This window comes from Malurus melanocephalus, unplaced genomic scaffold (genome assembly GCF_030028575.1).
Source record: "Malurus melanocephalus ecotype Western Australia unplaced genomic scaffold, MMel_1.1 scaffold_148, whole genome shotgun sequence".
Classification (NCBI taxonomy): domain Eukaryota; kingdom Metazoa; phylum Chordata; class Aves; order Passeriformes; family Maluridae; genus Malurus; species Malurus melanocephalus.
Genome location: NW_026623380.1, coordinates 1,218,860 through 1,242,311, shown reverse-complemented (window position 1 = coordinate 1,242,311; position 23,452 = coordinate 1,218,860). Strand labels below are relative to the sequence as shown.

General features: G+C 36.2%; 1 protein-coding gene across 3 annotated transcripts in view; it reads right to left on the bottom strand.

The window, feature by feature from the left end:
* Positions 1-23,452, bottom strand: part of PCDH9 (protocadherin 9) — a 663,031-nt gene that overhangs the window by 358,308 nt on the left and 281,271 nt on the right. Inside the window, exon 3 of one of the 3 annotated variants that reach the window (XM_057371515.1) lies at positions 14,896-14,961. The exons of the other annotated variants lie outside the window; for them this stretch is intronic. Coding sequence (XP_057227498.1) covers positions 14,896-14,961 — 66 coding nt within the window. The remainder of the gene's footprint in view (positions 1-14,895; positions 14,962-23,452) is intronic. 3 annotated transcript variants of the gene reach the window in all.

Below are 23,452 nucleotides of genomic sequence, written 5' to 3'. Positions count from 1 at the left end.
TCTTGCACATGAAAACTTGCATGAAAATTGGTCATTAATTCCCTTTGTTCAAAATTRCAGATTTTCACCCAGAAGTTTTACTTTCCTAAATCATCTTCATTCATATAGCCAYCAAAAAAATAATCTATACTTACAAATCATGAGAACAAAAGAGAGACTTCTGAGAAAACCTTTTCATTCTACGGACACTCATGCATAAGCTTCAAAACCTAATTTCATTATTTTTTTAATCTTCAGGTGGAGTTAAAAATGAAATAAAAGTCAATCTTAGTGCTCTACTCCATAATGAGATTTGACCTTGCAATTCATCTGTTCCTACTGTGCTTATGAGTTACAGCTGTCCATCTTTCTTCAGGCATAATTTGACATTTCACAAAAKCATGGTAAAGCTTCCATGGATTTCATGCTAGCATTCTGGGGTTCATCTTGTTTCAGGCAGCCCAGGCAGCAGTCCATCTTTCAACAACCTAGCCAGCATTTGTAAACCTAACAGCACTAAAGTTTGCAATGCAGAATACATCTTGTGTGGGGTGCTGAGCTGTATTTTGGTTTCACAATGGGTTCACAAAACCAAAAAAAAAGACAAACAAACTACATTTTCCTCACAGAAGCAAAGACAACAGAATCTTTGTAGATTATGTAGCATAACCTGTATAAATAGAATAAGGAAGAAGCTGGTTCCAAGGGAAATAATTGTGAAGTATCACATATTAGAAAATATTTGCAGAATTGCAGTTGTGCACTCTAAGTCTCATTACACAAGATGTGACAAACTGCCATTGACCTAATGAAAGTTGCACATAATCTGTGGACATTGATTTCAAGCCTTTTAAATATTGCAGTAGTAGAATAAAAATTTGGGGCGTGATCATGCATTTTGTAATCATTACAAAGAAATCTGTGACCTGAAAAATGAGAAATTTGTTTCTAAATATGTCTCAGATCATTGTAAAGACCCATAAAGGACATCGGGTGTTTATGCACCCACTCTCAAGACAGGCTTTATGAAGATGTTGCACACCTAAATTCTGCAATGTATTGAACTTCTTGGAAAGGAATTTGCAACCGTGTGGTGGGACAGGTAGACTGGACTCCCTGGCATGAAGGGAAAGAGTCAGGGGTGGTCAAAAGGACATATCCAGAAGATGCATATTTCTATCCTGGACTTGATCACAGCATCAATCCAGAGCTCAACATATCTGTGAAACTACCACTTAAAACGTAATTAATTTCTCCTTTAATTTTTGAGCAAATTTTTTTTTTTGCTTTTGTTTAGCTTTTCCTTTTTCTTATTCATAYATGTGTTCAAATTTTTGCCCTGGATTCTATACCTGCCTTTCAAATCTGCTTTTGCATTATCATCTTTGGGCAAACAACAGTATTGGAATTGAACTCACAAAAAAAATTTGCACACTGAGCATCAGATTGACCTAAAATATTCCACTAAGCCACGATTCCTCAAATTTGAGCTCCCTCCCTTTTCCTACATCTCAAATCTTGTGTTCCCTGCTATATAGAAACTACACTAGCTTCAAGGAAAGCCACCAAGTGTCTGTAATGTCAGATTATTTTCCAGTACAATTTCACTGAATAAATACAGCATGCTCAAAATGTTCATTCTTCATGTGCAAAGTTGAAGATGCACACAATGATCACGCTCCTCTCTGGACCCACCCCTGTTCTGTCGAATAGAGCACTGCACAAGCTGTGTCAGAGTCCTCTATCACAGGCTGGCTCTGTCTGTCCACCTCCAAGCAACAAAGGCATTGGCTGATGCTTCATACTGTATGCAACAGAGCCRGCACATGAGACATATTCCACCCACTGGATGATGTATTTTCTCACGGAGATCATTCACAGGGGTGAGCCCTTTGTGTCTAAACATATTTGGATATCACAGCTTTGACACAAAAATGTTTAGTTCAGCCAATTCAGGTGGTAYGCCTGTGCATACACATTGACTGACTATTAAAAACAAAAATTTTGACTAAAAAAGCTCATAGACTTATAGACTCTCCAACATTGAAGCTATAAACTAAATTTSGGTTTTTGCCCTTGAATCGACTTCTACAACTAATTCTTTTAAACATGAATCTGTRTCTGGGACTTTGCTCTCCAATGGTTTCTATTTTTAGGTGTACTTCCAACCTCAGACAAAAGACAAATTCTCATTCAAAATACTTACTACTTTGATAAATATAAATAGTTTTCTGCTTGCATGAATACCACTGTCATAAAAAGTAAAAAATTGAGGAAGGTAACAGGGTGATTTTTAAAAAAAAGAAATTCCCTCAACCAGCTAAAAAAAGAAAAAAACAAAACTCAAAGGAAATTTAGGAAAGAAATCCCATGAGTTAGTTTGAGATTTGTTATGCTAATGAAAAACAACCAAAAAAACAAACCCAACTCCAAAACTCAAAGAAACACTTCTTGCTGATACTGTACTTGATTTCAGTTGTTAACTTCTTTGACACCAATATGGAAAAGACATGGCCAGCTGCAATCACAGACAACGATGAATAATTTCAATAATAATATAATTAACTTAACCTCTTGGGGTTTCCTTAGTTAGCCTTGGCATAATTTTTGAAACAATAGGTCACCAGCAGTTTACAGGCCACCATTGGAAAACCATCCTCTGGCCTTATGTTCTGGAATTAATATTGAGGTAGTATTTAAAATACAGTAAGAGATGCAGAAAGATGATTTAATTTATTCCTCCTGCCTTTTTATTAAACTCCAACCTTATAGTAAGTAATAGCATGTCAAAGCAATATCCCTTTGCTTAACACGCACCCAGCAAAAAAAGGAATTTCAGGTTAAAAACTAMGTTTTCAGTTTCTGAGTTCCCATTTCACACTGGAAATATTCTAAATGTGCTGGAAGGGCTTAAATGGTTTYTCTCTATGGACATTACTTGTGCTGCTGAAGTCAAAACCAATTTTGTATTGACTTTAATCAGAGTAAGATCAAACACCTACTCTTCCTTCAGACCTACTTTCAGCAGGACAGAGTCAGCCAACTGGAATAAAATAAAAGCATGACATCAGAGGTTCCCTGAAAGAGCTTTCAGTGTTAGCAATGAAAGAGCATTATCAAAAGGTGCTTGCTTTTCCCTTCCTAACCCATGGCTGCAATGAGTGCTGTGCAGTACAGCTGCCAGTGGACCTCACACAAGTGGTGATGGAGCAGGCACCCATCACTCCCACTTCTCTCTGCATCATGGTCTCTAATATTTTTCCCATCTAGCTGTTCTGTTACACACTATTTACAGGGCTTAGTTTTCAGTGGACATCTGGAGGCTGGTTTTATATGGTAAAATGGATATGGGTACTATAAGGCTCACAGAAAATATYTGCTCTTTTATCAAGTCTGTTGGTGACTTCTTGAGACACTTCACTCACTGCAATACCCCATACACGTTGCTATATGTAAACAACATTATACTGAAAACTGTCTGTATTTGGTTAAGAAAACTTCCCAGYCTGACTTTTCAGGAGGCACCGTGTCAATCACACACCCACACCCCAGATTGACCCTGCTGAGACCTAAGCCCCTTTGCAGCTCCAGTGACTTGATGGGTGCCACTTTTGACTCCCCATACGCTTCACCTACACAGTCAGACCAGGTTTCCTTACCAGTTTGGCCCCAGGTTTCCCACAGCAGAGTCTCAGACATCTTGTTCCATAAAGACATTTATTCATAGTGCAGTAACACAGAAATATCTGAAGCTGGTGCCTTCCAGGAGGGACTCTGAAAAAAAGGAACCCCTGGGCTTTTATCCCCTCACTGTCTAAGCCTGACTAAGTCTGGAGTCCTTGGTTCCTGCTGTATCCCTGAGTGCCCAGTGACCTGGCTGTGCCACCCATCCCCGTGCCCTTTGTTGTGCCAAAGACTGGTAATTCCTGGTTGCTTGTCTCAGACTCCCACCCAGAGCTCAACTTGCAGCTCTCCCTGCAGCTGCACCCTGAGCTACCTGCACTCAGTGTGTTCCTCAGCAGATTTTGTGTTTTGTATGTTTATACACATTCTATACATATATTTATATGTATATTTATACATTTAAGAGGGGGGACAGACTGTCATATAATGTTATTTCATCTGTCTTGATTTCAYTGCTATCATTCAGTTGAACTGCCATATTAGTTCATCAAGAAAATTTGAAATATTTTAAAACACAAAACGGGTTAAGGTATTTTGCGGAAAACATGAACTGACCCACATTAATTTTGTATGGAGTGAGTATGAATAATATATTTTTGTATGTATCCTTTTGAGTTGTATAAATTCATCTTTGGCCTTTTACCTTCAGCCAATGATATGATTCAATCAATAGCCTGGTTTAAATCATAAGCAGTGAAGGGCATCAGAGCAACAGGCACAGCAGCTGGAACATTGTCAGAAATTGCGTTAAATATCTATTTCTGCCGTATATTTTCTTTCATTTGATATTTCTGTCTTTGTGAAATTGCAGTATAAGGTAACAAGCAATGCTCTGCTAAGCAGACAAATTCTCCCATTCCAGTATCAAAGCTTACTAGGATAATGTCATGTGATACGGCAAAAGGTTGGAGAATGACGAATAAGTAAAACAGAGAAACTAAACCTAGATGTCAGTTTGGCATGCAATCAAAGCTGTCGACTTCTAACCRCTGCAGCTGTCTAGGCTTTGGTTAACTTCTCATTGATTTCCCCAAACAGGATTTCATCTAAAGCACCAAATTAAAAACTGAGGCTGAGGGATGGTTCTATAAATTGAAAAGTGTACAAATGAATTTCTAGCCAATACACTTGGCACCTTTCATCTTTCTAAAGCCTCTGATTCTGAACACAACAGAAGCTGGTAGAGGTAAGGCTGGATTTTGGAAAGAGGAGAAACAGAGAGAGTATGAAACAAAATGTAATGATTTCTTTCACCACATGTTAAGGAATTATTTAGTGAGTGAAAGGTAGCTACTAATGGATGTACTGTTTCTGACAAGTGAAGGATATAGTGAAAAATAATGCACAATGGACATCATCTAACTAGAACACAAAGGAAAACAAACAAAAGGAATAAAAAAAAACCCTCCAAACCAAAATCAACAACCCACTCTTGTAATAAATCCCTGTGATCTGCAGTACGTTGAAAAGCTGAAAAATATGCATTAACAGCCATTTCACTTTGCCCTGTTTCCTGGTTGCTGCATTCACATACCCAAGCATATTTACCCAATCCTCTAAAGGAAGTTCCAGGATGTGAGGGTTTACAGTGCTGCAATATATTAGAAATATGACAGCTCAAACCAGCACTGTATTAAAACCAGAAAATTTATTTCAAAGACTCAGCACTGTTGAAACATTTCAGAATAAAATACTTTCAATTTCTTTCCTACAAAGATCAGTGACTGCTTATCCACTTTATCCCTATCCATGAAGCCTCATTAATCCTAAACCAGAAACAATTAATCTGATACATGTTCCATGAAAAAAAATCGAAACCTCTTCCTTATTCATATTTTCAATCCTCAGAGGCTACTAAAGTCAATACAAATGTTTTATCCCTCTCTGCTCAAATCAGGTGAATGACCACAAATGAGGAAAACTTTTTAAAGGTCTTAAGTAATGTCTGTGTATCTCACCCTGATGACAGGAAGAGTAACAAAGGTTTTATCCAGAACGGACTAAATTTCTACTGATGAGAAGAATCACTGGGACATACTTGGCCAACTTCCAACTTAGTCACATAGAGTGGGTAAAATCCAGAAGCATTATGAAGGTCAATGGCAAATGTCTGCTGACTTTAATCAGGATAAAGGTATCCTTATCTGTGCTACTTCAATCATTGACAAAGATGGTGCTGAATTACATTTTATGTATCACCTCTGTTTATCCTCAGAAGACATTCCTGCTAGTCTATACTGACATTTCATGTCCTTATTGAATTTCTGCATTTGAAAACTTATCAAATTCTGCCTTCAGTGACAACAATGTGAGCTGTTTTTTTTACAGGACTTGCTGAGGACATAAACTGATGTCACATGGCACAAAAAAAGAAGGACAAAAACTGTAGGCATTCATACACCACTGCAGCCTCTGTGACCAGAGTTTTCCCAAGTTTCTTTAGCAAATTCTGGGATAAGATTAGGAGAAAAGACAACTAAACACCCAAACCACACTTGCAAAATAAAAGAAAACAAACAAACAAACAAATAAAAAGCCAAAAAAAAACCCCAAACAAATAAACCCCAAAGTCATAATAACCAACATGGAAAACCCCAAACAAAACAAAAACACTATGACCTTGAAGGCTATATTGCAACTCTAGGCTCAGATGCCCAAAGTACCCACAATGTAGGTATTTAAGCTCCAGTTTCAGGCAGTGAAGTACTAAGGCTTCAATCSATTGTCCACACAGGGTGTGCTAACATTAACAGAATATAAAGCATTTTGCACACCCTCTAACATAGTCAACACCTAGAAGCATTTAAGAAATAACATCTCAGGTAAACATCAAAAGAAAGAAAAATAAAAATTCTGACACATAATCTTCAATCAAAAGAAGTGTGCCTCCCTCCCCCAAACTAAAATATTAAAATTGCTATTATCGTGATTCGCATTTGTAGTCTATTTTTATCCTACCTCACCTTTGCATTTAACACTAGATCATAAAATCTTTGAATTATGGAACATAATGTTCTTTCTAATTCTCTTCACCTCCAAAGAAAAATGCAACTGAAAACATTTCCATCAGCTCAGAAAGTAATTTTACTTTATTAGGCATAGGACAGGTGAAGAAAACTTGTGAAGAACTGTTCTCATGAATACTTCTTCATCTCTCCCACCTACAATGACAATTATTGGTCTAAGAAAACAAAATAAACAGTGATATAAACACCCAGAAATGTCCAAGAGACTTCCCATACAAATGTACTAKAAAAAACCACACTTAGATAACCTCTATGGCACCCTCTTACCAGAAAAGACTGATATCTTAGTAATATAGAATAAGACATCTCTTCTTTAAAATATTCAAATACATGAAAATTATCTCCTTCCCCCCCCCACCCCCCAAGGAAAAAAAACCCAGCTTTTAAAGAAAATAAATCTGTGGGAGTATGTAAAAATGTCTTTTTTGATAGCAGAATTCAGTACTACATGTCAAACATGTTTAGAATACTACATGCTGATGATTTTTAAAAATTATTTTATTTATGATTATAGTTCTAGAAGAAAAKAATATGAACATTGAATCTGTTTAACTCCTGTGTTTTGAATCCTTCTGCAGGACCAGCCTTTCCAAAACATTTCAACACTTKCTTTACAAAGAAGAATAAATCATCACCATCAAATTGGCCAGGCATATGTAAGACTGTTTTCTCTTTCTCATTTCAATGATGTTCAAAAAACCAAAAACACATTGTACTATTTGAAAAATAAGACCGAAAGATAAGGCTGTCAGTAAGGCATGTAGGAGATAAAAAGCTGAAGGCAATACACCAAATCGAAAAGATAATTATTCAGTACTTCAGGAAGTTTTTTACATTCTCCTCTTTCTCCTGCTGTGCACAAATGCAGAAAAAAATAYGCAGTGTCTGTTCTCTTCATGAACTTTCCTATGGTATTTAAGCATGGTAAGGGATTACATGCATAGATATTTTGTATGCACATGTTTAACACACATGTCAAAATATGCATACGTTATAGAATATTTAATAAAGTGGGCCAAGACATTGATTTCAACAATAAAATGGTTGTTGAGTATTGGAACAGGCTGCCTAGGGAAGTGGAGCAGTTACTGTCCCTGGAAATATTTAGATGTGTAGATGTAGCACTTAGGGACTTGYAGCACTTGCTGCTGATTTGACTGCGTTAGCAGCTGGACTCAATAATTGCAAAGGTCRTCCTTRACCTGAATGATTCTATGATTTTATGAGACTGGATGCAAAACGATGTGTTCAGTTTTGAGCTTTGSACTACAGGAAAACCACTGGATTAAGCCCAGCAAACTTCCAACGCTGGTCAGGAAACAGGAGAGTAAAAAGAAGACCTCCAAGAGCAGCATATGCTCAGTCAAGGTCTGAAAGTTTTAGGCACTTAACAAAAGGGTCTGAAAAATATGTAAACAGACTGTTTTTGCATAGTGACAGAATGAGAAGCAAAAGAGACAAAATTCAACACGGAAAATTCAAATTTGGCATTGAGGAAAAATATTTCACAATKATTATCAAGCAGTAGAAAAGGCTGCACAGAAAGGAGGTGGCAAACCCAGGACATATTCAAAATTTGGCTGAAAAAAGGCCCTGAACCACCTGATCTAAATTAGAATTCTTTGGGCAGGACACCATGTCAAATGACCTCTGATGGTCCTTTTCAACTTATATTACTTCGTGATGATGGAACAATACTCCATGCACATAGCAAGCCTACTAAGAATAATGACACAACTAGCCTTAAGGTATTTAATATTTTTCTCTTTTTTTTTGGTAATGTTTCAACTGATAATAGTTCTTTTTCTCCAATACACAGAAAAAACAACCTTTTTAGGCATTACACATTTGAATATTAGAACTCTATCTAACTACTGCTCCAAGTGTTCTGGTGATGTTATTGGAAAGATTATCAGAAAAATAATTTGACCAGAACAGTATGAAATGAGTTTATGTTGAAATATCAATAAACTGCACTACTTTGTACATGAGCTTCATCACCACAAAAACCAAGCAATCAGAGATGTTAAAAAGCAACAACCACCACCACAACCAAGTCAAMAAAACGCACACCAGCTTCTGGCTTTGCAGTCACTTGTGCTGGTTTCATTAAGGTCACACAGAAAGCATTTTTCTTTCAGGGTAGGGGGTGATCAAGTCAGAGGAAAATCTATTTGCAAGAAATAATAGACAGCCTGAAATTAACCTTTTGAAGGGATTACTGAGTCTCAGAAAGTCTGTGGAATTTTTAGAAAGAGGAAAATGTTCAGGAAATTTGAGTCAAATCCATATTGCACTCTCCTCCCTTCAGAGTGGAAATCCTTGAGTGAAGGATATTTTCAGAGCTCAGATTGGCAAACCACAATAAAATTTGATTGCAAGGATGTTTTTTTTCTAATTGTGGTTTGACATTTAAATTAACACCAACTGTTTGATTACTCAACTCTCTTCCTCCCCCATGATGGATAAATATTTAATGAGAATAATCTCCACAGTGATTGTGAACAGAGTAAAGAAGTTAATTCCTCCTCTATTTTTTTTCAGATCCCTGAGAAACCAGGTATTACCTGAGGAGTTACAGAATAACTAGCTTTCCTCCAAATCCCTTTATAAGTATTCACCAGAAGCTAATATTTATTTAGATATACCTAAAGGAACTTTGCTACCCCAGGAGAAATCCTGCTGAACTTTACACAGGACATCTTTAGGGTCAGAAACATTACAGAATAAGTGTGATTTTGGACTTAAGCTAGGTCTTCATTCTTAGTTACAGATGCAATAGCTCAAAGCTTTACTCTGCCTGACTCAGATATRCTGATAAAACCTTGTTATCAGTAGCACTGGAAGGAACATGTGAGGCTTCTTTCAAAACCAGATATGAGGAAATCTACAAAGGGAACTATTACATTTTTTCTGCTAAGAAAATATGCCTCAAAATATCTCATGAAATCCATCGGCAAACACAGTTATTAACGTACAACTTCTCTTTAGTTCTATATTTAATTACAGTATGTAGCGTCAAAGAGAAGCTAGAGATAGAAGAATGCTATTAAAACTMTATAACCCTCCCAGTGTAGAAACTAGAGTATATCCCCAACAGAGAAGGAAAAGATAAAAACAATGAAAAAACCCACATGTTTTAAAATATTAAGGTATTTCTTAATATAACATTCATGACTAGCTCTCTTTCCCCTTATATACGAGAGAGGGAGAGAAAGGGAGATACAGGATATTACTTAGAAATATCTTATTATTTTATTCACTCAGAATTGAAGCATTATATGACTAAAGAGAGAAAGAAAAACAGGAATATATTGAAGTACTGGTAGACAGCAGCATCCTGCTTCCAATTCTTAGCAGATTCTAAGCAAACATCTTCACCCAGAGACAAAAGATGCTCTCCTTATACAAGATTATGATTTGCACCAGATGCCAAAACAAGAGTGAGAGAGAACATCTAGATTTACATTCCCTTATGAGCCATTAGACCTGTCATAGCAACAGTGAGACAGAAACTAGAATACTTTTCTTTAGCATCTCAAGAGAAAAGAGCGGGCAAAGCAAATATGAGGATTGAAATATGTGGTCTGTTTCTTCATGAGGATTGAAATATGTGGTCTGTTTCTGTTAATACATCACATACACTCTGAATCTTCTACACACATCTCTTAACTTACTAAAATGTAGGTGAACTAGATGATCAAAGTATTGTAATATTGTTTAACAAAACAAGAATGGATCTATCTTTGCCCCAGTACGAYACTTGCTTTTCCATATGCTGCTTCATGTGCTTCTGCTGTGCATCTGTCTCATATAAAACATTAGATGGTTAGATTCACTATCAGTTACAAACTGCAACAAGTTTGATTTCAATTACAGCAGGAGAGGAAAACAGCTTGGATCCCTTAGGGAAGGCACAGACACCAATGGAGTGAATCAAAAATGAGAATCATACATTGCATGTTACTAATTAGGGAGAGAAATTAAGTCAAGAGATATATGTAAACATTTGTTTTTACATAAACCTAAGGTGATCACGTTTCCCTTCACATTTGAGAGAGAAGAGCAGTACCTCATTGACCAGTATGTATTTAGATTCATTTGAAATAGCTGTTTCACAAGCAATGTTAATGACAATTGTGAACTGAAAAGCTTACTTTTGAAAACAAAGACATAATAAAATCTAATTACAAAGAAGATCACTGTTTGTCCAACATTCCTGAATTACATCCAACTTAAGATTCTTCCTTTACCAGTTAATAGGCATGAAGAGTTATGATCAGAACAAAATAAAAACTGTAAAAACTTCTGCCGGGGTTAAGAACAATATCTGTATACGCAGACTCAAAAAATTAAAGTGTACAGAACATTCAACTTCTCAGAATCCTGACTCAAGTAATTATTGTCATCAAGCCTGAACAGCACAGAAAAAAAACCTTTTTGTTCTTTCTTTTTTACAGGAAAAAAAATATTCCTCCACAACCTACTGTTTGTAAATCAAGTCATTTATGTGGTACGTAGCCAAATGAGATATTTGAATAGTCTCATACTCTTTCCTTAAACCTTAGCCCCATTTCCTAGAGCCTGCATCTCTTTCCTCTCTCAGAGAAAGGTTCTGTTAATTTAGGTCAAGCTCARTCACAAGATTCCTGCTCATAGTATATCCTCCACACACGTTCCTTCTGCTTTTGATTATTTTTATTTTTTTCCTCCCTCCTACACAAGCACACTCCCAGATTTGTGTATTAACGAGTTGGGGTGGGAGGCAGTATTTCCACCCCCAAGGAACAGCTGTTAATGCTGTCAATGCCAAAGTCCCATTACATTCCTAGAAGGAATCATTTTGATCACATGACACAGACGAGAATCTACCCAAACCCACAGCTCAGACAAATGGAACCACGAGTACAACTGCCCATCTGCAAATAACAAAATTAACTTAGTATGAGATGTAAGACAAAGCTGCACTAACAGAACTCTATTAGTAATTGTTGCTACTTCTTATTTTGTAACAGATTTGGGTTAGGAGATGGAGTGATAATAACCTCCGTGACAACTGCTAGCTGGCCTCACATATGGATGACATCAAGGACATTAGCCTGAAGCCATGTGACAAGAGAGGCCACATGGCTCACTGCTTTGGTTTATAGTGGCTTACACCATCAGTATGATTTATAAATCACAGACAGCTGAGACAATAACTCCCCGTGAGTGGATACATCCACGGGCATCCAGCATCCCACAAAGACTGAAAATGAACCAAGCACACAAGAGTCCAGCTGACAAATAGGACCCACACAGGATGTGCATTTGGAGTGTGTGTCCTGTACCCCTGATGCTGCTTTGAAATGGGCTGAAGGAAATGCAGCTTTAACTGGTGCCTGTTTACCTAGTGTGTGTGTGTGTGTGTGTGTGTGTGTGTGTGCCTATTGTAAAACAGGCTTCTTAAAAGACAAATTGCTATCCAATTGCTATCTCATCTCTCCCACGTGTTAAATACTTTTTAGATTATTCATCACTGCGTGCTGTGTTTCCATTCCTGCATCCATCCCACCCCAGCCCAGTTCCCCCAGAAAATCGTGCTGTCTGCACTGCTGTTTATCAGCTCCATGAGACACTTACCTAAGCGCTTCAGCATCTAATATTTAGGTCCAGCTACCACAAACATTAAAGGCAATGACTGAAATTGAACTTCAAAAAATAGAAAATCCATTAGGTCTGAAACTTGGTTTAAGGCTCTTTTTTTTTTATTCTATTACATAAGATGTTAATGGAGATTTGCTTTGCCAAGAATCCTTTTGAAAAAGGCTGTGTAATTGCTGTTTAGATGTGCAAAGTACCCACAGGTAATTCAGCTGTTTTTTTTTAAAAAGCAAGAATACAATATAACTTTATTCATACCCAGTAATGCACTGCAAAATGTGCAGTCCTCAATCACTCTACAGATCATCAACACTACTTAGGTATTTCTCAGACTTTGAATATTTATCCATATTAAAATTATAAAACTACATTAAAATACCTAAAATTCTTTCCATAAGTAACAACTTGGAGGACTTTTTCAAAGCCTAACATTCACAGGTGCAGAAAAGAAGCCTTAATTAAACTGATTAGACAGGCTACTGTTGTCACCTATCAAAAAAATAGCCCAAGTTTTCCATGCCCAATGTCAGCTGGTAAAAAGAATAACTTCCCATATTTGAAAACATAGAATAAGGATGGGAAATAGTTCACTCATTTGTTTAAATCTATTGAAGTATTGAACCCAGCTAAAAAACATTTGTCTGACAAAGAGCAACAGTTCTGGGAAAGGCTGAGAGAGTTACATAAAATCTTCTAGAAATTAGCTTAAAAGCTTAAAACTTTTCTTCCTGTTTAGTTACTTTAGTACTTACTTTYTGGTCATTAACATCCAGCTTCCTGAAATACATTTCCCTAACACYTGCAGCTTTTAAGACACCAGCTTTTACAGTGTGATGTATAGAATAGCATACTTTCCCTCAAGGATGGACTTGACCATGAAGCATTACATATATACTGCCTTTACAGATTTAAATAAATCAATACACGACATCTCTTTATTTTAAAATTAATATACAGTGAAATAAAACATTAGACTTGAAAGCTTCTGCTAAAACACTGGACTCAGTACCAACACAAGAGGAGATATACCAAAGCTGAGCTAAGAATGCATGTGCATGTTTAATGTCACGTAGCGTTCCATTGCCCGAATCCACCTCAGTGTGCTCCAAACATCATCTATTGCCATAATAAGAAATTATAAATAGCTATAGGCACACATTTCTAGTGTTGGGACCTGAGCAGAATGGAATAAAATATKTCAGTTGGAAAGGACCTACAGTGATCATCCAGTCCAGCTGTGAATCCCACTTTTGACTGTGTTCACTTTAAATTACTTAGCTTCAACTGTGTCTGGTGCCTTTTTATAACTRAAAATTTCCTTCAAAATTCTTGTGGTAATCAATTAATTTATAATCACTGCATTTTCTATAATTAGAAAGGAGATAGACATCTAGGGGATTTTAATCTAGATCAATTTTATAGCACACTAATAGAGATTCAACAAAGTTTATTCAGAATGCTTTACACTAAAAAAAAATGAAAGGAATCCTCTTATCTCTGAAATGCCTACACTGAAATGCCTAAAATATCCTACTATTAAGGCTAAAAAGTCAAATGTCCAATAGGCAGTTAGAAAATGTAGTTTTAAAGTTATAATCTGATATTGGAAACTCTAATTTCCAGGAAATTTTCTTCTGATGTAGCTTAAAGAAAGTGCCAAAAAGTGTTTAGTGTTGGGGAATGAGGYCTATATTACAAAGGAAATAACATTTTACCTAAAATTTATAGTACAAATAGTTCAACAAATACAACTAAATATATAATAAGATGCAACTAACTTTAAATTCCACTGATTGCTTTCAATCTTTGAAACACCAGAAAGTCCTGAACTTCTACATGGAGTTTTATGGTATTAGTTTTGGAGAGACTCWCCTGAAAAATGCATATAGAGGACAGATTCTACAGTCCTTTATTTCACACAAAAAWCCAATGTGGAAATTGACAGATTAGACTGCATTTCTGCAGAAAAAGTACACATCTGAATAGACCATGGCTCTTCCTTAATGCAGGGCTTTAGAAATCAAAGAACTCTGGTTCTTCTCTGATTSCTGACTCTGATAGTGGAGGACAGACAGCATCTGCCAGTCTCATTTTCTGACAAGTCCACATGGTGCTCAAAAGGAGATTGCTATTTTCCCTGGCTTTCTGGGTTGGAGTCCAGAAGGAAGTGTTAAACAAGACTTTCCAGAGGATGCCTGGAGAAGGGTATAGTTCAGTAGGTCCAGCTGTGAGCCATTAATTGCTCTGAGAGGCAGTAACTAACAACTTGCTTGTCTGAGTAAAGATAAGAGAAATGGCCTTATTATAAACTTCAGCTGAGAAATTCTCTGTTCCCCTTGTCAGAAGCTACTGAACAGCTCTAGCTCACTAAAGGCATTACTTCAGYTTTGCACCAGTGTGACAATATTGAAAAGAATAGAAAATTCCATACATTTGCAGTGAAGCAATTCTTATGAGCCCTGCAAGAGTTCAATCCATTGAATTCAGTGACAGCAGGGCCCAAAAATACCTATCTTAAAATTAAATGCTTATTTTATTTATTGCAGTGGATCTGATATCTTACCACCCATGGTTTGTCAGGTACCCAAATCTCCCACAAGTACTTCGGCATATCTCCAAAATTCAGTGCCTAAAAAGCAATAATATTTAAATAAAAAAGATGTGTCATTCTTACTACAGATCTTCAGATCACCCACCTCCCCAAATGGCCYAATATTGCTTGCAGAAAGCAAAATGTGAGTAAATTTCTACTGAAGACAGATAAATAACTTTTTATGAGGGTTCACAAACTTCAGAGGCCATAGCCTACTGTTACCAAACATATGGGTGGCAACATTTTAAATGCTACATCAAACATCAGTGTGGTTTCTGAAGGCTGATTGTATAACATTTTGTTGTMGTCAGGCAACAGATTTTCAGATGGGTTTTTATTGTTCTGTTTAGTGAACAACCAAGTGGTCTCATAGTAGAAGAAACTTTTCTCCCTTTTTACTTTAATGCACTATTAAGCTTTTTATTAAGATATTATTAATCAGCCTTGAGACTCAAAAAAGCATAACCAGCAGATCTTTAAAACTGCAGTTAAAGCTGTGTTTAATGTAGGAGCATTAATGGATGTTCATGCTCTGTTACTAACTGCTGAATATAAATAGCACTATGTACTACTTCAGGTTCCCTCCTGAGTATAGTACTCACACACCCCAAAATATCACGTCTCCAAGGACTAGAGCCATAAAGGCTGAGTGTCTGTGACTGTAAGAGAACTGTGGAGGGGAAGTTCAGTAGGTTACTAAGTTTGCAAAACCTTCAAATCTGCCTGTTCCTAGAGGAAATGAGCTGGTTATTTAACCCAACAACAGAATAGTACCACAACAGTTCTGAACTATCTAAGCCAAAGCATCATATGCATTTGGAAGGACAGTCAGAAAGCCAGGTATCAACACAGCATGAGGCCTTTGCACTGCTCTATTTTATTTGAGAAAAGAAAGCTTCCCAGAGAGAGAACATTACATTAAAAGTAATGTTTTTGGAAAGTCGGACAATTTCAGATGCATTCTCTGTAGAGTAATATACCCAAATTGCAAACAAGCACTCTGTGCCCCATATTCAGAAAGAACATTAGTATTCTGTACTGAATGGTTTATCCACTCCTTTACCTCTGCATAGTGAGCAAAATCCTCAGAACACTTTACATCAAATAGTACTTTTACTTGCAATGGAAAACGCATGTYTCTTCCAAAGTACTCCCAACAGGTACCTTGGATATCTCACTAAAGTTCTGTGTTCTTGGAGAATTGTATCACAGTTCTGAAAGCTTTTTCAGGAAATCCCCTTGAAAGCAGAAAGTCCTGTAATGTACTTCATCTACCAAAAGTACACTCCTCTGATATCTGAAGTCAAATTTCTAACTAACTTCAGAAGTCCCTTCTTTGGCATCTAAAATTTTAATTTTGGGGGGGGGGAACCCAAAAATAAAAAAAAAAAATCCAACCCACAAAAAACAAAATTAAAATTCTTTACGTCGCCAGAAATGTTACTCGGTCTTACAGTCTGAGTGAAAAGGCACTTATGTAATCCATGGAGATGAAYAGGGATAGTTTAACAATAAAGTAAAGCCACTGAGAATGCCTCATTCTAAAATCTTCCTGTATTTCACATGATATTTTACATATGATTGTTTTCCTCATTTACATGAGTAAAAATGAAGAGCAATTCACCCAAAGGCAATGGAATTAAACTGGTTAAAAGGCAAAGAAGGAGACTCAGTAGACCAAGCTCTTTTCAGAATGTATGTTGCACAGTGTTATCCACTTTGATAAAGTGATGAGTTTTTGAAAGCATACTCCATATTACCTAATATATTCCTACTTGTTAGAAAGTCACCTTTAGAGAAGTCAGTCATCTTTGCAGAAATAATAAGTAGTTTCCTGAAAATAAYTGGAAAGGAATTACAAGACAAATTTCTATAATAAATAATGAATGTTTCTCCTATCCCCTTAGCTAGTTGAAAGCTTAGGGAGACCACCAAAATAAAACAGGAATAAATAGGAATAAAATCTCATAATTTTAACAATTTGCAGATTGAAAAGATTCAAATTCATGGCATCATAAAATGCAATGCCTTTTTTCTACACAAAGCAGACTACTGCTTCATCAGAAGTGAAATATGTCTCTCTCCCTTTCCCATGCTTTTGGGAATGGTTAACATTTTTACTTATTGCGGGGAAAGAAAAGACAGCCAGGGAAGCAACAGATTCACAACATTTTCTCTGAATCKCCATCCTTTTTACAGCTTCCCTGTGTGCACCAGCACCTGGTAGAAAACTGTACAGAAAGCAATCCCTGCTCTCARTCTTCCAGTGGCAATTCCAAATGCAATTAAACATGGACCATACTCTTCACACAAATAAATTACAGCTTGAGGCTGAAGGAAAAAAGGTTTTGATACAGAGGAGAGGAAAAAGTAGTACTAAAGAACRAGTAAAATAAATCTAATTTTTAATTATTACAAAGAATGAAGTTCCAACAGGAGATTAGTTCCTTSTCCCTGAGGTCAGTGTAGAAAGTACTCCCATCACCTGATGACCTACATGCGTGATTCCTGAAATGGTTCATGACTGCCATGCCTTTAAAATATAGGGCTGGATTTACAAGGTCTCAAGAATATATACACAGCTTCCCTAAAAGGTGTTCAAGAKTCAATATAATTAAGGTATTATAAAACATGCAAGATTTGTTTCTGTAAAACTTTGAGCAGAGTTTTATCTTTTTCTTTCCAACCATTTCTCTGTTTTCAYGAGCTGACATCAGCAAAATCTTTCAACCAAAATGCACACTAGCTTTTTATTTCATTTATCATCCCACATTTATAAACAAAAATGTTATGGGAATATCTTGAGCTAAACAGTTTGGATGGAAGAGGGAAATGACAAAGTCAGCATCAAAGATGAGATTGCAATCCAACAGCAAGGGAGATAACAGAAAAAACTTGCCAATTGCTTTTTCCCAATAAAATGAACAGATAGAAGCACAGACCTCTAAGAGTAATGAAAACAACCTACTGTGTCATCATTTTATTCAAGAAAGGGAGAGAAGATTAGCCTAAAACTCCTACAATAATATGGATTTTTTCAGCTGACAAAAGCAGTACTATATAAAATCTTTTCTGTGCTTTATTTCTAATTACCTTCTATCCTTTAATGAACAAGAAAGCACTTGATCTTGAAAGTCCTTGTGCAGTCAAAACTCCCACTAAAATTAATGGGACGTTTTTTCCAGCCTAAGAGCTCTGAGATCAGTCCTCATACTTAGCTCTTTCTAAGCTGCTTCCATTAATCAAACTTCTTAGCTTTTTTCCTCTCCTTTTCCACTAGSATCATATATTAAAATATACAGACACTAGAAATCATAACCTTGCCTCAGGAAGAAAGCCTTTTGTTATCCTCAAAAGTTCAGCGTAATTTCACAAGTAAAACCCCAATTCTGAAGAATCTTGGTTACCTGGACACCTAACACTTAATTTTGGCCTCTTCCAACAGTTCTGACAGATGGTGTCACAGTGCCTGTGGAATTTAAGCTGTCTAAATTACACAATTGCCTGTGGATGTCCAGCTGTCAAAATTACACAACTGAAATGCAGTACACAAACCTTCTAATAAGACAAATCTCACTGAAACRAATAGAAAAGAAAAAATCAAAAGGGACTCTGAACAGCTCCGTGTCTCACTCCCAGYAAAAAAGGAGTTAAGGGACCAAAGTTCAATGCCTGTTTCTCCTATTGAGGCTCACACAACCTGCAAAATATGTCTGATACGCCTAAGAGGAATAAAATTAAATCGCTACTTGTATGCTTCAATAAACCACTTAGTTTGGCAGACTGTTGGTCACTCATTTCAGGAAAACTACCAATATACAATTTTAAAAATCCCCAACAGCRCAACAAAAACTAGCAAAAAAATCTGTATTCAAAAGGATTTACAGTCGTTTTGGCTTCAATACAGTAGCATAGATACCCCAACCCTCAGTTTTCTCCCACCGAAATATGAGGTCCTTGCATAAAAATAAAAAACACTGTAACCTGTCAAATAAGACAGTACTAACAACATCTTAAGAAAAACTAYGAGACTCATCTATGGCTGATCATTAATAGGTTTTATCAAGGATAATCTCCTTTGTTCTTTTTTTTTCTCTTCAACAGCACATCAATGTGCGTATATATGAGAAAACTGACAGCACTGCATTTAATTGTTCATTTAGAGAGCCTGAGAGTGACTGTACTGTACCACCACACAGTCTAGGAATGCTACAATTCTGTATGGGTTCTTACACAGGATTATATCTCCCTGTGAGGATGATACTGCATCTGTGAAGACTCTGAAACATTGCCTTCATTTGTAAGGAATTCAAGCACAATGAACTTCTGATCTTTTAATTATATTGAAGAAATAAAAGATACAGCAGATGACAGAAAAAAAGGGCAATAAGGATGAAGGACTGATTTGCACTTTGACACATTAATACAGACACATAAAATATCTCCATGGCAAACACTTAGTTGAAGAAGAAGCACCAGATTAACTCACTGGGTTCTTTTCTTTGCCAGCTGGCCACGATTAAATTTACTTCAGCGTTCTTTTGCCTACAGCTTGTCTTTATGTTTAAATGCTGTAATTTACAGTACTTGAAAACACACAGAAAAATATTAAATAAATAATACCTACAGCTGATAGTTGCTCATCATGGAAGAGGGGAAAAAAACAACAGGAAGAAAAAGCAGCAACTACATAATTCACAAAAATAAGCAATTTCGCATATTTTCAAAACCAAAAACAACAAAAGAACCCACACAGGAACAGTCACTTTCTAAAGGATGAAATAAAAATCTCAAAAGGCAAATTGTATTTTTTTCTAAAAAGAATGACAAATAATTAAAGTAGGAATATGTCAGTCTTAGTACTAAAAGGTTCACAAGACATGCAATTATTTTCCTGTGTGAGCAATTAAGTATGTTTTTAGAAAGACAAATTAACATTTTGTCAGATAAAGAACTGAAATACATTTTTCACTGCCTTTTTCCTTTCTTTATTTTTTTTTTTTTATATCCAGTCTAGAATCCACCTATACTGGTATTAGCAATGAATAAGAAACACAGAATATCTAGTAACACAGATGTTTTAGAGATGACAGAAAAATTCTGCCTCATCAGAAGAAAGCAAAAGGAAATTTCATAATTCAGTTTTGATTCTCAAAGCATGTGCCTTCCCCCCTACATTTCTGTATTTGCAATACTTTACACTATCAAAAGTTTTACTGCTAAAAATCACATCTCTTAGTCACCACTGCCCCACAACTCTACATCCCTCACCTTTGACCCAGGTTTCTTTGTTAAATAAGTCTCTGATATCTGACTAGTAATGGTTAATATGAGATTTAAGGAGGAATTAACACTGCAAAGACATTGCAAACATAAGAGCAAGTTCACCTTTCATATTTTACAGTCAATTCATTACTCTCTTCTACTTATTGTCTATGTAATGTCTAATTAATGCTGATCTCCTGATGCAAGACCATTTGACAGATGTAAAACTTTATCACATGTAAGGTACTGAATATATAATTCCAGCAGACGCCTTCTCTTATTTTGAGCACAGACATCTAGATGCAATCCACGCATTAGGGCAACATAATCCAATTATTAACTAAATACCTCTTGATATTTCTAGCATAATGCAAATCTTTATGGCTGAAATGGATCTGGACTGACAGCTGRTGACAGTTTATAACTGGTTTCAGACATAAAAGGTTATATTATCATCCTGTAAATATCAAATTACTGTGGTTGTTTCCTTCTCCAAAGTTGCCTAAATTATCATCTGTTAAGTCTTCCACCCTCATCTCAAGGGCAAAGGAAAGATAAGGTATGTAAGACAAAGATTAATATGTGGTTCCTGAGAAAAAGATGACCACTATTTAGGCTKATGAAATAAACTGGTGGTTTAAATTTAGCTCAAAGTAGATGTGATTTATCCATGAAAAAACACAAGTAAACTACTTACTGGTAACTCTAAGGTCAAAGACCCAAACCACTACCTGACCAACAGTGATTGGCTCTTCACACTGTTGTTCATTGCACTGCACCTGTTCTGTGGATACATTTTGAACAAGTGTGTGATAAGGGCCAATGCATCASCTCTCATGAATGTGAAACTTTATTCAGGTGAAACTACAGAAAGGCCAGTTGTATGAACACACCCTCAGAAATATTCAGGGGGCAGTTTGGTTCAGGAACTGCAATATTAAGTTGACAAACTACATATAATGGGAAAAAAAGAAAAAAAAAAAAGCTCACTTTTTTGAGCTTTCTCACTTTTTCTGAGATTCTCCAGAGATTTCTAAATACTAAGTGACAGTATGCTAAAAACAAAAACAGAAGAAAACAACCAACCAAAAAAAAAAAAGAAGTGGAATATAATCTCCCTTTAAAAGCAACAATCCCCCTTCTTTGCTTTCTCTCAGAGGCAGCATGTTATGATGCAAAGGAGAATCTTTCACACCTCAGAAAAGAACTCCAGTATGGTGTAAAGACTCTTAGTCAAAAAGCTAAATTTTACCAAAATCCCAAAAGTAGATGTGATTCAACTTTGAAATTGTCACTGTAGTTCAACATACTCATTTTTACTCATTTTCTTCCCCAGTGTAATTCTTTCAACCCTATGAATTCTAGAGGCTCARATCCATGGGAATAAACATATACATAGAGAGACATTCTGGTAAAGATTTGCACAGGTAGAACATTAATTGTCTGTCATGAAGAAGGGAGCACCTGTCCTCTCATTGAGGAGGAGGGAGGGATACAGGTAATTTCTKCTGCCATTCAAAAGAAGTAATTGTATACTTCTGACAATTGTCAGAAGMAAATCACAAGGAGATTAATGTTATCTGTTTATTTTTCTCACTATAAAGGATATTGATAAAGTAACCCTAATGAGGACCACCAAGATATCAAACAAAAAAAGCAATACTTTAAAGAAACTTCAGAARCTACCCTGATTACAATGTCTAGGATATGACTGACTGAGCCCACTTTTAGTAGCTTTCCCTTTCACAAACTGAAAAAAAATAGTTCATAAAGACTTACATAAATAACCTACTTGTTACACACATTCCTATTCAAGTATTCATATACCTTGTTTCTAGTAAGTCTAATTTAATAAGTCTTATTTTCTCTGAGTGCCRCAGATTTTATCCCAGTTCTTACACTGAAGTTAGTACTGGAGGGAGAGGAAGGGGTTGTGCTGAGGTTTAACCCATTACATATATAATAATACAACGAGAAGATTTGCTTGCCTAGTGAGTTAAAGGCTGATGTATACCCTAATATATCATACCTGTATTGATCCCCCTGTCATTCATTACCTCCATATTGAAAAAAAAAAAAAAAAGAAAGAAATTACACCTTCCCTTTCGTGTTTCTTCATAAATGTGATTTACCATTTTAAACAAAACATATAATCTTCAAGCTCTTTAAAATTTTTATAGTTCTACAAAAGCCAGGCCTAAAGTGAAAACAGAAGTCAATAAAATAATGCTGTCTTTGCAGTAATTTGCAGAGCAAAAATGTTTCACTCCCATTAAACAGAAGATGAAAAACATTTTTCAACAAGAGAATGCCAAACTGAACTCAAAGGTCTAAAATCTTGGCTTGTTATACCATCCCACACTAATCCTGTCATTGCCAGCAGTTGATTTATATCAGTGAGTATTATAATATAATGTAATTAGTAATGGTAATATTACCACAAATAGTATAAACAGCCCTGCTCTACTGCCTTTAAATTATTTTTGTAAGCATGTTAATAACATACCATCAAGCATCAATACAAATCCTTGACAGCTTCTTGAAAAAAGATTATGCATGTCTAAGCAATTTTCTCATACACAGGTTTTCTTTAGAAAACATGTTGTCACTGTTCCATTAGCTCAAAAGGGAGAATATGCATAAAAGAATCTCTGCTAAAGAAGTCTGACTGCTAGCCAGGAAAGCATATGTTCAATAGTCTGTATTTACTACTGGCTGGGTTAGGGTTGTAGGTAGCACAACACCAAATGAATTTCATCTTTAAAAGATGTCTAGCAGTACAGTGAATGAACTCTTTGAATGGCACAAGCCCTCATTTTGACAGTATTTCAACAGGGACTGTTGGAAAGAAAACAGAGTAGATTAACAAATATGTAGAACAGGCATCTTAAGCCTGATCCAAAGCCTCTGAAGTCCACCAGAATTTGGATGGTGTCCTAAACTTGACACCCTCTTGAAACGATTAAAAAAAAAATCCTCATCCAACATCCAAAAAAAATCCCACTACCAAACCTAAAGCCAACATTAAATTAATGTATTTTTGCTGACTATCCTACCATAATTTAAGGGCACCCAGCCACCCAYAGTCAAATGCTACATAACTGACAAAGGTAAAAACACAGTCTGTAACTCAGCATTCCAATCTCTGTTATTCCAATCTACCCTCTGGAAGTGCCACTACTTTTGCTACAGATGGAGCCCAATGCAGGTGTCTATCATTTTGCTGTCAAAAAGTTCAGCAAGAACCTTATCATCATTGTTA